The following is a 15,270-nucleotide window of genomic DNA, read 5'->3' as shown; positions in this document are numbered from 1 at the left end:
CCCCGTGTGGACACGCTGGTGTGTCTTCAGGCCACCAAAATGACAGTGATGAAAATCTTGTCACTCTGTGTAAAATGAAAGTTTTTGATACGCTGGTTCAGTTGCATGGTTACCTCCGCCATCGGTGTAGTGTGTGTGTGTGTGTGTGTGTGTGTGTGTGTGTGTGTGTGTGTGTGTGTGAATGTAATGCAGAATCTGTGTAAAGGGATAAAGGTGCAATATAAATGCACCATTTACCATTTAATAAGTCATTTCCCCCCTCATATTTTCCACAGTAGTATGTAATCCCCCCAAACGACCAGTGGGTGGCAGCTTGGCACCACCGATGCTCCAGAGTGTGCTCTTTTAAAGCCACAGAAGAATCACAAGGCGGAAGTTAGAACAACAACACTCAAACATGGACGCGGTGAGGAAGGTGCTCGTGCACGTGCTTTCCAAGGAGCCCCGCGCTGCCCCGCAGCGCGTGCACTTCCTGCAGGTCAGTCTTAAGATCTGTGTCTAGGTGCCAGGTGGACTTCAGCAGCAGCGGTGGAAAGAATACTCAAATATAGTATATTTGAATATTCTTTCCACCGCTGCTAAAAGTATCAATACGGCAACGTAGAAATAGTACTCTAAGTAAAAGTCTAGCTCTGGTCCATCGCGTCACCTCCCGCATCGCCCACCGGGAGCGATGCGGGAGGTGACGCGATGGACCAGAGCTAAGTAAAAGTCCAGAATTCAACATTTACTTGAGTAAAAGTACAAAAGTAGGCCTATTGGTACCTAGTACCAAAAGTAGAAAGTAGCCTATACTCAATTATTCAGAATGTAGGCTATAGGCTAGCCTACTGTTTCATTTTCAAATATTTGAAAATCTGTTGAAAATAGCAGATCTACAGATCGCCTTTTCTAATGGCCGAAATGTATAGGCATACTAATCAATCTGCAACTGGTGACTAAAGTTTTCAAATAATTGTTGTAAAAGTAAAATATTTGCCCAGGCATCATCAGCTTCCATTTCCAAATAGCCTACACTATGTAGGAGTTAAACTGATTTAGCTGGGAACCCCTGGAACCCCCTCAGGGATGCAAATATCATTTGCATATTATAACCACACCTGGGGGTCTATTAGAGTAATGTGAACTCCATAGACACATACAAAACAGGTACTTTTTCTGTTTTATGTGTCTAATAGTCCCTGTGTGTATAATATATGCAAATATGTCTTCCCTGTGTATTATTGGTTACTTCCTGAAAGCCGAAAGCCTCTGAGTCAAAAGGCCTGATTAAATACACTTAATGACATCGTAATATCATCCCCTCCCCTTTTTACCATTCAACAACACTGTGGGTGTGGCTAACTTCAGCTGGGTCACCACCCACCTGACAACCAGGCATACTTAATGAGCAGGTGGGTGTGGCCACATAAAAACATAAACATAACATAAACACTTTCTGTATACTTTTTTGAAAAGTATAATCATAATACCTGACAACTATGTTATAGGGGGGAAAACATCACGGCACAATGTCTTTAACACTGGCCGTGAATGTGTTGTGGTTTCAGAGCATCACGGGGTATTTCAACGGCGGCGGCGCTGAGGACCAGACGATGGTCACATGTTCGCTGGAGGACAACCGCTTCATACTGTCTGCCCCTGGACAGACAGATGGACAGACGGGAAGACGCCCTGTCCCCCTGAAGGTGGCACTCTCGTCTCTGTGCTGCACAATAGACCCATTTAGACCTGGAACACATCCGTGTCACTTCAGATACCACTTTAATTCACTTTCAAATAACTTTGGGTCATTTTATTGTCTAATCAGACTTTTGAGAATACCCAGGACAGTTTTTGAATTGCTTGGTTCAGTATTTAGATATTTGATATTCATTTCCCCCCTTATTTTTTGGGGAAAATTTGAAAAAATAAATACAACTAGAAGCAGTGCTCTTCCTAGCACAGTTTTCCGCCAGGTCAGGTGTGTTATTGTGGCCTCCTGGTGGCGCTATAATAGTCCAATGTGAAACGTGTGCAGTGGCGGCTCCAGGGGGGGTGGGGGCTAGAGGGGGCTTTAGCCCCCCCTGATGAAGGCTTAGCACCCCCTAAGCCCCCCACCCCACACACCCAATACTGATGAAAAATATTGAAGGAATAAATAAATAAAATGTATATGAATATGTGAAAGACAATTGACTGACTTCTATGTAAACCATACTATAAAATCATACTTTTTATGCTGGAAAGCATCTTCAGCCTCACAAAAACCCTATCCGTTCACCTACAGTCCTCAGATTTGGAGCTGGAAACTGCCAATGATCTGGTCTGTTCAGTTATCCATAACCTAGGTGCGAGTGAATCTCGTTTGTCATATTAGTACTATCCATTATTGTTTGTTGCCAAAATGAATTAGCCCCCCAGTCACAATTCTCTGGAGCCGCCGCTGAACGTGTGCCATGTCCTCTTCTGCCTTTCACGGTAATCTGACGCTGCATGCATGATTTGAGGCATTTTGTTCTAAAAAATGTGTGTTGCAAAAGTCGACCTGCTGGTGACACTATAACATTCCAATGTGAAAAGGATGGCATTTGTTCCTCAACCTAGTGGGAATTCAGAAATTGCACCCTGCGTTCATGATTTGAGGCAATGTTTTCAAAACGGACCAATCCGGCAAACTTTGGAAGCCAATATTAGCCAATTAGGATGGAATAAGAAATATCGACAGATCCGCCTTGATCACATGACTATAGAGATACTGTGTATCGATTTGTGTGTATTTTGGATGAAATCTGAAGGAGTAATATCCCAAATTGTGTTTTACATAAGTCGGCCTCCTGGTGGCGCTCTAAAAGTTAGATGTGAAAAATGCGGGGCAAAGGTTTTTCCCAGGCCTCTGGGAAGTGTGCATACAACGTTTTACACTGATCGGTGGAGTTATAGGTAAAGACACAAATCGGCCTGTGATTTGAAAAAAAGTCAAGTGGCATTTCTTCCTTGGCCTAGTGGGGATCCTTGCGGGTCTGTAACTCTGAGGAAATGGGTGAAGTGCTTCTCTAACAATTATGTTAAATTAGTTTTCTGTAGTTTTGATTGGCTGGCTGGCTCTTTGTCCCACCCAGAGGGCCTCCTTCTGTCCCTTCAAGCACCTGTCAGTCACCGAGGCAGCCGGCATCCCATTGGACGTGCAGCAGCGGGGAGTGGACGTGGGCGTGGCCATCCTCCTCCAGTCAGCCAATCAGAGAGTGTTGCTGACGAGACGGGCGGCTGGACTCCGAATCTTCCCCAATGTCTGGGTTCCACCAGGTCTGTTTTTATGATAATTCTATTCTATTATTTTTTAGGTTTTAAGGTCCTTGCACATTGCTGCGTTTTCCAAATCCGAAATCCGCAAAAACTGATAGAGAAAGAAAGCAGGGACCCAGTGGCGACAGCTGCTTTTTCGGACCAAAAACCCTCGTCCGAAAAAAAATAAAAAAAAATACAATTGGACAAAATAACGGGCGGCATTGTGCAAGCGTGATTTACATAACGTGATTTGTTTTGCTCCGAAATTTGCTCCTATAATTTGCCTCACCCCCCCTTCTCTGCAGGTGGACATATTGAACTGGATGAACAGGTAACATAATCTTTATTACAAGAGAGGCAGGCCCTCATTTTCATTGTAGCCGAGATACAGACAAAATAAACCAGAAATATACATTCATATACAGCAATCAGCAAAAATAAATGAATCGGAACACACAGAAAATACTACAAAAAACTAAAATATTCAAAGAACTAAAACCGAAGAACAAAAAAATAATAATAAAGAAGTTACAATCGTAAACAACGTTGTTGGAAACTGTTCCCCTGAATTGGCCCAAGGAGGGCAGTGCTCATTCCAAACACATGGAGCACTGACAGAGAATGCTGCCTCTCCTAGCTCTGTATGAGCAAATGGAACTAACTGTGAGCGTCAGGAAGTCACTCATATACCGTATTTTCCGGACTATAAGGCGCACTTAAAAGCCTTTAATTTTCTAAAAAAACTACAGTGCGCCTTATAGTCCAGTGCGCCTTATATATGGATCATTCATTTACATTGACATTCCCTTTAGCACAGCTCCATCTGTTGGATGCATAACGCAACGGTAGCGTCTATTATGTGCGCCTTATAGTCAGGTGCGCCTTATATATGAAAACAGTTTGAAAATAGACCATTCATTGACAGTGCGCCTTATAGTCAGGTGCGCCTTATAGTCCAGAAAATACTGTACGTAGTGTGTCTTGTGTTAAAAATCAGTGTAACTTAAGTGTAACAGTCATTTTAGCCAGTTCCGGGACCAAGGGCTCTATTTTGATTGTGTTAAGTACCAGCTCTTATGCCTTAACTTAAAGGACAACTTTAGTTTTTTACAACAAGGGTTCATATTTTATTTTTGCCCCCATGCGTACGCATGCCCCACATTTTAGCATGGTAAACGCGATAAAACAATAGAACGAAGCAAATGAAAACATTTTAACACTCACTTTTTCTTTTCTCTAATTACAATCTAAAATATGAACCGTTGTTGTCCTTTAAAGGCCTGTCTATAATGTCTCCGACCACCGAACTTTTCGTCTGAGAGTTCGGACTTTCCAAACCCTAATTCGGGGTAATGCTTTTCAGAAGATGCGAGTGACGTCATTTTGTAGTTGAACCGGACCTTTCCGACAAAAAGTTTGGTGGTCGGAGACAGGCCTTTAAGTTAAGGCATAAGAGCTGGTACTTACAGAATACAGCCCCAAGGTCTGCTTACGTTTCCTTATAACCAGACCTAACTGGGAAGGTCACAAAAAAGAGTAGCAGTGCATGAGAACCACTTGTAGGGATGTTAATCAACGCATGATTGGCGAATCGACGCGTCGCGGCCGAAAATCGACGCGTCGATCGACTTTTTTCACATTTTTTTTTCGCTAAGCAGCAGCTGAGAGGAGAGCAGCACAACGGTGCATTACTTTAAACAACGCAACGTATGCTGCACCCATCAGAACTTGCATCAAAGCCCTAATAATAATGATAATACATAATTGCTCTTCCTTCTTAGCATGGAGTCTGTTCTCTAGAGACTAGAAGCGGAGTGACAATAAGTCCATGGAACGTGCGGGAGCGCTGACCGCTCGCTCTCATATATCCCCGGTGTGTCGCATTAACGTTAACGACGAGTAGTGTGGTTTGTGATCATCGCACACAACGGCGACGCTGCCATTAACAAGCGAGCTTTCGTGTCAAGCGTGCATGCAGAGGCAGGAGGTAAACAAAAGCATCCAGTCCATAGAGTTGATACAGTCAGGCAAGTCAGCGCGCACTGCTATGACGCGCACATCAGCACGGTCCAGCAGTGTTTCTCAACCAGTAGTCCGCGGACCTGACTAGCGCCGCATGCATGCGAATGCACAACACTCGTCTCCGACACAGACACACACACACACACACACACACACACACACACACACACACACACACACACACACACACACACACACACACACACACGGTCCTCTCACATATGGAAAACATTAACGCTTATAACGTTTTTGAACGATTAAAACCTTTTTTGGGAGGAAAACTTTTGAAAAATAAAAATATATATATTTTTCGATTTTTCGACTCGTACTTTTTGAGTCGCGGTGAGCGTGAGTCGATCGACGCGTCGATTTCCGATTTTTTTTTCACATCCCTAGTTTAGAAGGCATTTGTAGAATCTGCCTCAGGTCTTAATGGGTGAAAAGGCCAAATGCATATGAATGCGGGTTCCTTGACACAAGCATGGTTGTGATTGACAGCTGCTGGAGGCGGGCCTTAGGGAGCTGAGGGAGGAGACTGGAGTCAAACTGGAACCTGAGGACGTTTCACCTGAAATACTGGGACTGTGGGAGGTACACACACAAACACGCACGCACGCACACATACACACACAAGCGCACACACACCCTAACCTTGTTTGAAATTACCTAGCCTAGGATCGCTTCCAATTTCAGGGTTAAGATCCGGTCGGGAGCGGAAACAGCCTACATCATTTTGTAGACCTAAAAAGGACTACACTTTGGCCATCGATCAAACCGGAAACAGTTTTAACCCAAAATAATTCCCCGCGCTCAAAGACATAATTTTAGAGCCTACCTAATAAACCCCTTGATGTGGCATAGTTTTGCTTATTTTGGAAAAAAGATTTGTTTGGTATAGGCCTATCCGTCTTTTAGTACAACTCAGACCGACTGGGAAGACTACACTACTTGAGCATTTAAACGGGGGCTGGGGAAACAAACATGGGGGACCAAAACAAAGCGACTCCGCTTCTTCTAGCTGTTTCCAGTTTAGGCCACGCCTAGACTGGATCACAGGACCCGTTTAAGGGCGGATTCACACTGCAATCCGTTTGATTAGAACTGATTCTGAAAACGGTTGCTGGGTCACGATGGCCTGCATTCACATTGGCAAAGATTCTCCCTCCCTGGAGACCACTAGCACTACAAGCTCACAATGCCTCGCATCCGCGACGCGTTGTGAGCTTGTAGATCTGCTATTTTCCAGGCGCAGAAACTTGCAGAATGATGAGTCCAGCGCAGCACAGCGCACGTTATTATTTGTATTATTTAATAATCAAAGTAGCCTAGAATTGAAACGCTTTCACAAGCCACAGTGTGGCTTAATATTCACATTAACTCTTATACTGCTTTGAACGTTCCTGTTCGCCCCAATCCTCCAGGGACGTCTGTGCCAATACGCCCGTTCGTTCGTTTGATGTTTTTTATGGATTATGATAAAAGTCGTCCTTGCGCAACTTTTGAATGCATAATTGGTCGTCTGTGTCATTTTGAGGACAGCCGGAAACCTTTCATAAAAAAAAAAGTAAACAGACTGTCCTGGCTCCGCCTGCCCAGAGCGACTAGCTGCCAGGGGCGTCAATTGGGTATGGCAGGGGTATGCAGCTGCCATACCTTGACAGGGGGAAATAATAAAAATGTACTTTTCATCATGCCTGTTGCTAAGGTATGGCAACATGACTGGTGTCTTCACCAGACACCAGTCATGTTGCCATACCTTAGCTTGTTCTGAACTGACGCCACTGCTAGCTGCTAGCAGCATTGAGGGACTATATTGTTTTATGCATCGGGCTGTTAGTAGAGAAAGAGAGAGAGAAACGTTGGTAAAAGCGATCATTTTGTCGGAAATCAGTTGTTTTATAGTATTAGTAGTATAGTAATTGTAGTAGGTAGTAGTATTTAGCAGTACTAGAATATTGAGATGTATTAGGCCAACTCAGCCTCAACTTGCTGGTATCATTCCGCCGAAGTGCGACCCAACCCCCCCTGACCGATAGAAATAAACTTTGTTAGAATTAGGATTACACAACCTACCCGTGTTGGTGACCCAGGACCAGCGCCCATGGTGGTGGTGGTCGTGATGATGACGATGATGATAATGATGATGAAGAAGAGAAAAAGATCACTGTAGCCATTGTTATTGAAGATAAAAAGATTGAAGAACGTAGGACGTCATCCGCCCCCGACCGGATCAAAAGCCCGAAATTGGAAGCGATCCCAGACTAAGATGGTGCCAGTCGCGAAGAACCGGGGTCCAAAAATGGATCAAGAGCCTCGTGATATTGTGGAAACCGATCCCGACGGAGCTCGACCCCCGTGTAGGATGGATCCCCCCGCCCGGGGGCTCACATCGCCGCAGCAGCAGAGACCCATGTACCGCCGCGAAAAGACGGACAAACTGGGCGATTTGGCCAATGAAGAATGGCTTCCGCGTAGAGACCCCTCGGAGAACAGAGGCCACGATTCTACTGTCCAAAGTAAGACTTCCAATCCAGTGCATGTATGTATTGTATAGTTGTATACTGTATATAGTTGTATACTGTGTGATAACAGAGCATCCGTGTGGAACTGGAAGCCTGGGATGGGGGGATGGTCAGTGGGTAACGGTTTTCCATTGCGACGTGTTGCCACTCCGACATTGGGATCCGGTCTAGAGCCCGCCTACTGCATCCGGCTATTTACACGTACACATACATGCAAGAAATGTTTCCGTATCCGGACCGGATCAGTAACTTGATCCAAGCAGTTAGGATCCACGTGCTTTGTTTGTTTTTGTCGCTACTCAGGACACACGTGGAGTTCCTATCACGCGCGTGCACGTACCGCGTGTAGTGTACGTGCACTGCACAGCCTACTAAGATTATTTGATGGGAATTTAGGATTTATTGGCTTAGTTTGTGTGTGCGTGCGTACGATGCGTGTGTGTGTGAGAGAGAGGGAGAGGTTTCTTTTTATCGTCATCATCATCATCATCATCAGTAGCTGATGATGTAGCTTTTCAGTTCAATTCAAAGGAGCTTTATTGGCATGAGAAAACATACGTTTACATTGCCAAAGCAAGTGTTACAAATAAAAACTGTTGAAAATGGGGAACATAGTTGGAGGGAGTACAGCTTTGTGTAAACAGAGCTATGTTGCATTGTGACATTTTATATAGGTATACAGGGTATAAAGGGAATTTCACTGTGACAGTAAATGCATGGTAACTATTTACTATAACTGCATTTTATGTTATATATGAACTTATTGTAAGTCATTTGCTAAATGTCAAAATTGTAAATTGATTTGTTTAGATATAAACTATTTGATATTTTCCTGGCTATGATTTTAGATGATGAGTCGACGATGATGATGAGCCTACTTCTTCATTTCCACATCGTGGTCGTCCAAGGACAAGGATAGGTAAAGAAAAAACAAACTTTTTTCTGTAAATCAGACTTAGCACCATGCACATGCTCACATAGACATCAAAGGGGGCTTGAGCCCCTGCCCTTTTATCCATCTGTAAAAAGTGCCCTCTCCAGACCATGAATGCTGTTTTTACATAATTACTATATATATATATATATATATATATATATATATATATATATATATATATATATATATATATATTTGTGTGGTAAGCAGGAAGTGCATAGAATGTTAGAGAGGCAGGGGTTGACATTTCTAAAACGGCCTTTTGATGAAAATAGTAGGCCCCCAACCTCCACGCATTCTGCTGTGACGCGTTGTGAGCTTGAAGGTGTACTATTTTTCATGTATTTTATAGTAATTATGTATTTGTATAATTTACAGATCGACCATGGGCTCGTGTACGAGTCACACAAGGATGTGTGTGTGTGTGTGTGTGTGTGTGTGTGTGTGTGTGTGTGTGTGTGTGTGTGTGTGTGAGAGAGAGGGCGTCACGCATTCTGCTGTGACGCGTTGTGAGCTTGAAGGTGTACTATTTTTCATGTATTTTATAGTAATTATGTATTTGTATAATTTACAGATCGACCATGGGCTCGTGTACGAGTTCAGCAGACCCGGTGGAGCCCTTCCGGAGGAGCCTGGCTGGAGTGAAACAGAATGGAGCCCCAGGCCCTGTGCAGGCTGAATGACACACACGCACGCACGCACGCACGCACGCACACACACATATACACTCTGTAGACATGTAGTGTCACAGTGAGATAAAGAGAACCCTGAAAGCTGAAGCAGGATTCAGGCTGAAGCTCATGTCACTGTGTCAATGTTCTGCACTGCTCTTACTACTGCTCTTACTTCTCTTACACACTAAAAGTGTGTAAAAAGACACTTTTTCTTGTTTTTATTTTTTTGAATTTGTTTGTAAACAACCACTGATCATAGGTGTGATGTTACTGAAGCCAACAATAAAAGGCTAAAGAGAGATTTCTGCCTGAAAATGTATTCTTCACAAAAATGCATTTTTCTCAGCTTTATGTTCTCAAAGAGCTGTTTTTAGGCCACATTCTGCAGCTTCTAGCTAATGAACAGAACAAGATAAAAGCTCGAAATCTTTTTCTGTTGCAAAGTAGACATTCTATTCTACGTTGCCATATAATTGTTGTCTTTATAGTCGAAACCAAATTTCTCCAGTAGGCCTTCAAAGATGAGCGACAATTCTGGCAGTGGATGGAGCTTTTTGTTCAATTCTGTGGCAGTAAAAGAGTTAAGGGTAACAAGCACGTCAAGCAGGCACAGCAGTGCACACCGATAACACCGTTAAAACAAATAAAACTTCTCCGCTAGGCCAACTCTGCCCCGGCCCCCGTCGCAAGCAGCGCGCAGTAGAGATGAGACAGTCGCGAACGATTCGACTCTCTTGAACGGCTCTTTTAAATGAACAATGGGATCCAGTCCGCAGTCACGGGACACAGAGCAATGAGTCAGTGTCGAGAACGGTATCAGAAAAAACGGATGGGGGAGGCACAGCTCATGGACGAGAGCTAGCAGTGTGGACATGCCATGGACACAGGCTGCGAAACACAAACAGCATTTGGATTACAAAAACACTGGAACAATTCAGAAGCACTGAATTAGAAAATGTAACTAGTAGCTGTGTATGATACACAGTATGTTAATCTGACATTAGTAGGCTAGATTGTTTACTTCTTGGACTTGGACATGCGTTTGTGCTGTGGCAGGTTATTTAATATGGGATTTTGACAGCTTGCTTCTTCCTCTAAACGGAGCACCGTCCCGGCTCCGAATGTTCTAACGGAGCGGCGGTTCTGGCCGTTCCATCTCACTTTCACCCCTGCGCTCAGTGCGCTGGTGCGAGACAATAAATAACTGTCGCCAATTGCTACTTCTCTCAATTCTCCCCTTTGCAAATCCCGCCCCATTCTGTCCTGTTACTATGGTGGTACAGATGACCCTGGGCAGATTGTTTTTATAGTGGCAGTGAATGGGGGGAGAGGGTATTTTCATTGCCTCATTATTGCAATTTAAAGTACCAAAGGAAAAACATCTAGGTGATATTAATAAAAAGGGAAGACAAAGGTACAGTAGTTACATTGCAAAACAGGGGGTTTCCCCGAAAATATATGTTTTAATTTGTTTAATCCCAGTGGGACAGAATCACCATTGCAGATTCTTTTATAGTGGAAGTGGATGGGATTTTTCTTTTTTTCATAGCCTCATTACAGCTATATAAAGTACCCAAAAAAACACATCTACGTGATATTAATAAAAAGGGAAGAAAAAGGTACAGTAATTACATAGCAAAACAGTAGTTTTCCCCCGAAAATATATGTTTTAATTAGTTTAATCCTCTGGATCAGAGAGAGAATAGAAATAGAAAGAGAAAGCGCAGTGCATCTTGGGTAGGAAGATGACAGCCAGATTATAGTTCTCCTCACATAATAGGCTGGCTTTCGTAATTCTGCCCATTTAAAATGTACCCAATCGTAACTCTTAGTTACATTGATAAGGTCCATGTGAACTAGTTTGTTGAAGCTTATTCATTATATTGAGCGAAATCGCGATCACCTCGCGCGGCCGTACTAGACGCACGCCGTGTCGCGCAGTGCGGACCGTTCTTGAAAGCCTGAAGCAACATTCTCCACTGCACAAACTCCACCCCCGATAGCAAAAAGTGAATGTTTTTTTCTGGTTGGCCAGTCAGGGAGTCTCAGGGACCAATCAGAAGGCTGACAAACGGTGGATTGGAAGTACATGACACCAGTCCAGCGCACCGCAGTAGTAGGCTAACTGGTGATATCAAAATATGTGTCCCAATTTGGCTGGGAGCCAGTCATTGGATTTTTATTCATTTTCATTTTTTCATTTCATTTGAAAGCTGGGGATCATAGCTACAAAATGATATATTGGTTGTGGAGATTGACCCAACAGTTTTGAAGATATGGCTTATAGAATGATGCCATGCTGAAATAGTACTTTTGAGATATTCAAGTTCTAAATAAATGTCTAACCTGCAAATGACCTGACGATCTCTCACATTAATTAAAAAAAGTCTTATTTACATGCAGAGTTAAGCTCTGGCGTTTAAGTGAAATGTAGCCTGAAATTTATGAAATGCTTTAGTGGCTTTATCACATTTTAGTGAAAAAAAAAAAAAGAAAGTATTTTCAGTCCCTGTCTAAAGCTGTACTTTCCGAGATGACTGGCTCTCAATGAGATTGGGACACATATATACATTTTTGACTCCTTGACTCAAACAATTGGCGTTTGAGTCCTACAAGCAAGCAATCTCTCTGTTAGACCAGGCCATGTCGACAACTGTTACCCAGTGTTTATTTGTGGCTACGCCTGACTCGTCGACTTTATATGAGGTCATGTTCAACATCACTACCGTTTTTGTGGACGGTTGCTTCACACTGCAGCTCACCGTTCACAAGGCTCGAGACTACCTCTTGAGGTGGTTTCGAGGCTGGTTGCGTTGAACCGTTTCTGAGGAAAACCGCAGGCTTCACACTGTCAAAACATCTGCCAAGTAGCCTCGAGAACGGTCCCGAGACCGCAGTGTGAATCCGCCCTAAACGAATACCAGGCTTTCCTCCGAGGTGGAAAGACTGGTGGTGCAAGGTTAGGAATGACCAAACCGACGATGTCACTGGTCTGTCTCACACCTTGACATACAGATCCTTCTCGAAAAATTTGAATACTGTGGGAAAAAGCATTGCAAATACCATAGCACCCCAAATCATAACCGACTTCGGAAACTTCCCACTGGACTTCAAGCAACTCTGACTTCAGAAGGTTGACATTTCTCTAATATAAATCCTTGTTTTGAGTGGTCTCGTGTAATATTGTAATATTTTGAAATATGGACTTTTGATATTCATGAGCTGTATGCCATGAAAATTCAAAATTTTAACAAAAAAAGGTTTGGAATAATTCACTGAATATCCAGTGTATCTAGATAATATATGAAAGTTTCAAGAAATGTATGAAGGTTTCAAGAAAATGTACTTTCGCACAATATTCCATTTTTTCGAGAAGGATCTGTATATGATGTTCATATGTATATTATTATGATATTTTATAATGATAATTGTGTCTTGTCTCCCTGACAGTCTGTCTATCCTCCCATGTTGTCCAGAGGAAAACCACATAGACACCACATAGTAACATACATGTTGCTACACACAAACTACACACACGTGCAACTACAGGTATGTACGTGCATGCATGCGTGGTGTAGATTCACCTTTATTCCTGTGCATTACATTTTTTCTTTATCAAAGGGCCCCCAATTCATATTGTATTAGGTGTGTGTGTGTGTGTGTGTGTGTGTGTGCGTGTGTGCGTGTGCGCGTGTGCGCGTGTGCGCGCGTGCGTGCGTGCGTGCGTGCGTGCGTGCGTGCGTGCGTGCAAGTGCAAGCGTAGTAATACATAAGATCAACCAGTAATAAACCAAGTATATAAGGGTTATGGCTTTAATGGAACATGTTATTGAACTGGGTTGTTTGGTTGGAGGAGTAATATTAAAGTTTACTGACTTGTCTGTCTGTCTGTCTAGGAACAGTTCTCTCCGTGTCCAGCAGAGGTCAGTGGATGTTTGTGGGCGGAGCCTCCTCTGGTCAGAGCAATGGTGTCAGCTGTAGACGGTGAAGAATCTGACGTCCTATTGGATGACCTACCTCCCGCTGTCAGGTAAAGACACCCCATTGGCTTATCCCTATCTACTGGCCCTTCTCTTCCACAAATATGTTCCGTTATGAATTATGATATGAAACCGTACTGAGACGTTATGTCACCACTTGTACATCCCTTCTGGTTTACTATTTAGACATATTATGTTGGTAATTTGTTCTCACGTTTTGTTTCTTAGGTTTGCTTTTTTTCTCGACCGCAAATGCACAGATGTACAGCTTCATTGTTTACCTGGTATCCTATAGTTTCAATGTCGGTAGTATATTGTTTTTAGACTGATGCTAGGTTCTTGGTTTACCTGTGATGTGCTTACCTTGCTTATTGTAAGTCGCTCTAGATAAACAGTGTCTGATAAATGTCTACATTGTAAATGAAGAATTGATGTACTAATCTGTTGTCATTGTTGTTAGGTCTGTCACAATTATTACATAATCGACTAATCGCAATTATTTGACATAATGGCAATTATTTTACTTAGGCCTAATGGCAATTATTTTACATAATGGCAATTATTTTGTCATAATCGTTTCCATGTTAGAAAATGTTCATATATTTTCAGTCATTTTCAAAAATAGCGGAAATAGCAGATCTACAAGCTCACAACGCTGTGATGCGTTGTTAGCTTGTAGATCGGCTATTTCCACTATCAATGTTCTTTTTAAAGTGTAGTAAGTAATTTCTTTGTATATTAAGGTTATGTGTCATACAGTATCTGCCATGTTCAACTTCAAAGCCTAAAATAAATGTCATTGTTAACAACAAAAACACAATTAAATCGTCAGTGTTGTGTAACCTCTAATTGGGGTGTGTGTGTGTGTGTGTGTGTGTGTGTGTGTGTGTGTGTGTGTGTGTGTGTGTGTGTGTTGCAGTGTGTGTGAGGTGTCTCCAGACGGGTCGCTCTCCCTCTCAGAGGTCCCGGTGTCGGTGCTGTGTTCTCGGGCTCCCAGCAGTGGACCAGACGTGGAGCGCGTCAGCACGGGAACCAAGTTCGCCCTGGAACTGTGGCTGGAAACCCTGTAGCAGTGTGTCGATTCCGTCCTCTAAAACCACCATGAAAAATGTTGTCCGACTGCCTTTTTTTCACTGATGAAAACTGAATAAAATATATTGACAATTCTCGTCAACAAACAAAAACTAACCAAAAATGTTAAGGAGGGACTCGTGGAGAAGAGATCCAGTAAAGAACTCAAAGTCGTTTTGTGTTTGGTTGCACGCAGGTGTCACATTCCGTAAATCTACAAGCTTGAGCTTGTGGATCTGCTATTTTCGGCATGCAGTATAAATCAAGAATTTAAAGGCTGAGATGAATGTCTTGGATGTGTACACAACCTATTGTTCTTAGAGCTCGTTTCTGAAGACGGTATATGGGCTCATGTTTGGTCTGATGAGTAGTTGAGTACCAGCCCAGACTGTATTTTACAATAATGAATATACAGATAAATCAGGGGAAGGCAACCTTATAGGCACAGGTGCAAACATTGGCACTGGGGAGGGTAATCACATTCACTGGCACACTGCCATAAGTGTGAGAGAGGATTTTTGCTCAATTAAATAAAGTCCCCTCTCATCTGTATGTAAATTACATCCTGTGCATAATTCTACATTCATTCAAACTCCTAACTCTGACTGGGGAGGGAGTCAGATATGTGGTCTAATGAACATTGCATCCTGATGTGAAAGAAAATGGTGAGTACAAAATAAAGTAGCCAAATAATGACATGACAGCCATTGGCAGTTAGTGCCTTTAGACCAAAGAAATATGATATACATATAGCCTACAGAGACCCTTTGAGCATTTATGGTAATGTATAATATATA

At 42.9% G+C, this 15,270-nt stretch overlaps 1 protein-coding gene across 3 annotated transcripts; it reads left to right on the top strand.

Annotated features, from left to right (window-relative positions):
• Positions 1–388: 388 nt before the first annotated feature.
• Positions 389–15,052, top strand: nudt17 (nudix (nucleoside diphosphate linked moiety X)-type motif 17). 3 transcript variants are annotated; one of them, XM_080745389.1, is made up of 8 exons: positions 389–478; positions 1,551–1,688; positions 3,102–3,285; positions 3,573–3,598; positions 5,788–5,880; positions 12,873–12,971; positions 13,325–13,452; positions 14,322–15,052. In XM_080745389.1, the coding sequence occupies exons 1-8, from the start codon at positions 398–400 to the stop codon at positions 14,470–14,472; spliced, it is 900 nt and encodes a 299-aa protein (XP_080601515.1). In that variant the 5' UTR covers positions 389–397; the 3' UTR covers positions 14,473–15,052. The 3 variants fall into 3 exon arrangements, with proteins under 3 accessions (XP_080601515.1, XP_080601514.1, XP_080601516.1); XM_080745388.1 differs by having other exon boundaries at positions 13,319–13,452; XM_080745390.1 differs by lacking the exon at positions 389–478 and adding an exon at positions 1,360–1,394 and having other exon boundaries at positions 13,319–13,452.
• The last annotated feature ends 218 nt before the right edge of the window (positions 15,053–15,270 follow it).

Source organism: Nannobrachium achirus (genome assembly GCF_963921795.1).
Source record: "Nannobrachium achirus genome assembly, chromosome: 16".
NCBI classification, from domain to species: Eukaryota; Metazoa; Chordata; class Actinopteri; order Myctophiformes; family Myctophidae; genus Nannobrachium; species Nannobrachium achirus.
The sequence above is the reverse complement of the archived record's forward strand: the minus strand, read 5'-3'. Positions and strand labels throughout refer to the sequence as shown.

Coding starts and splice junctions, on each gene's coding strand:
- nudt17 (XM_080745388.1), top strand. CDS start 398: ATGGACGCGGTGAGGAAGGTGCTCGTGCACGTGCTTTCCAAGGAGCCC. Junction 3,599..5,787: donor ATATTGAACTGGATGAACAG/GTAACATAATCT, acceptor TGTGATTGACAG/CTGCTGGAGGCGGGCCTTAG. Junction 12,972..13,318: donor ACACACACGTGCAACTACAG/GTATGTACGTGC, acceptor CTGTCTGTCTAG/GAACAGTTCTCTCCGTGTCC.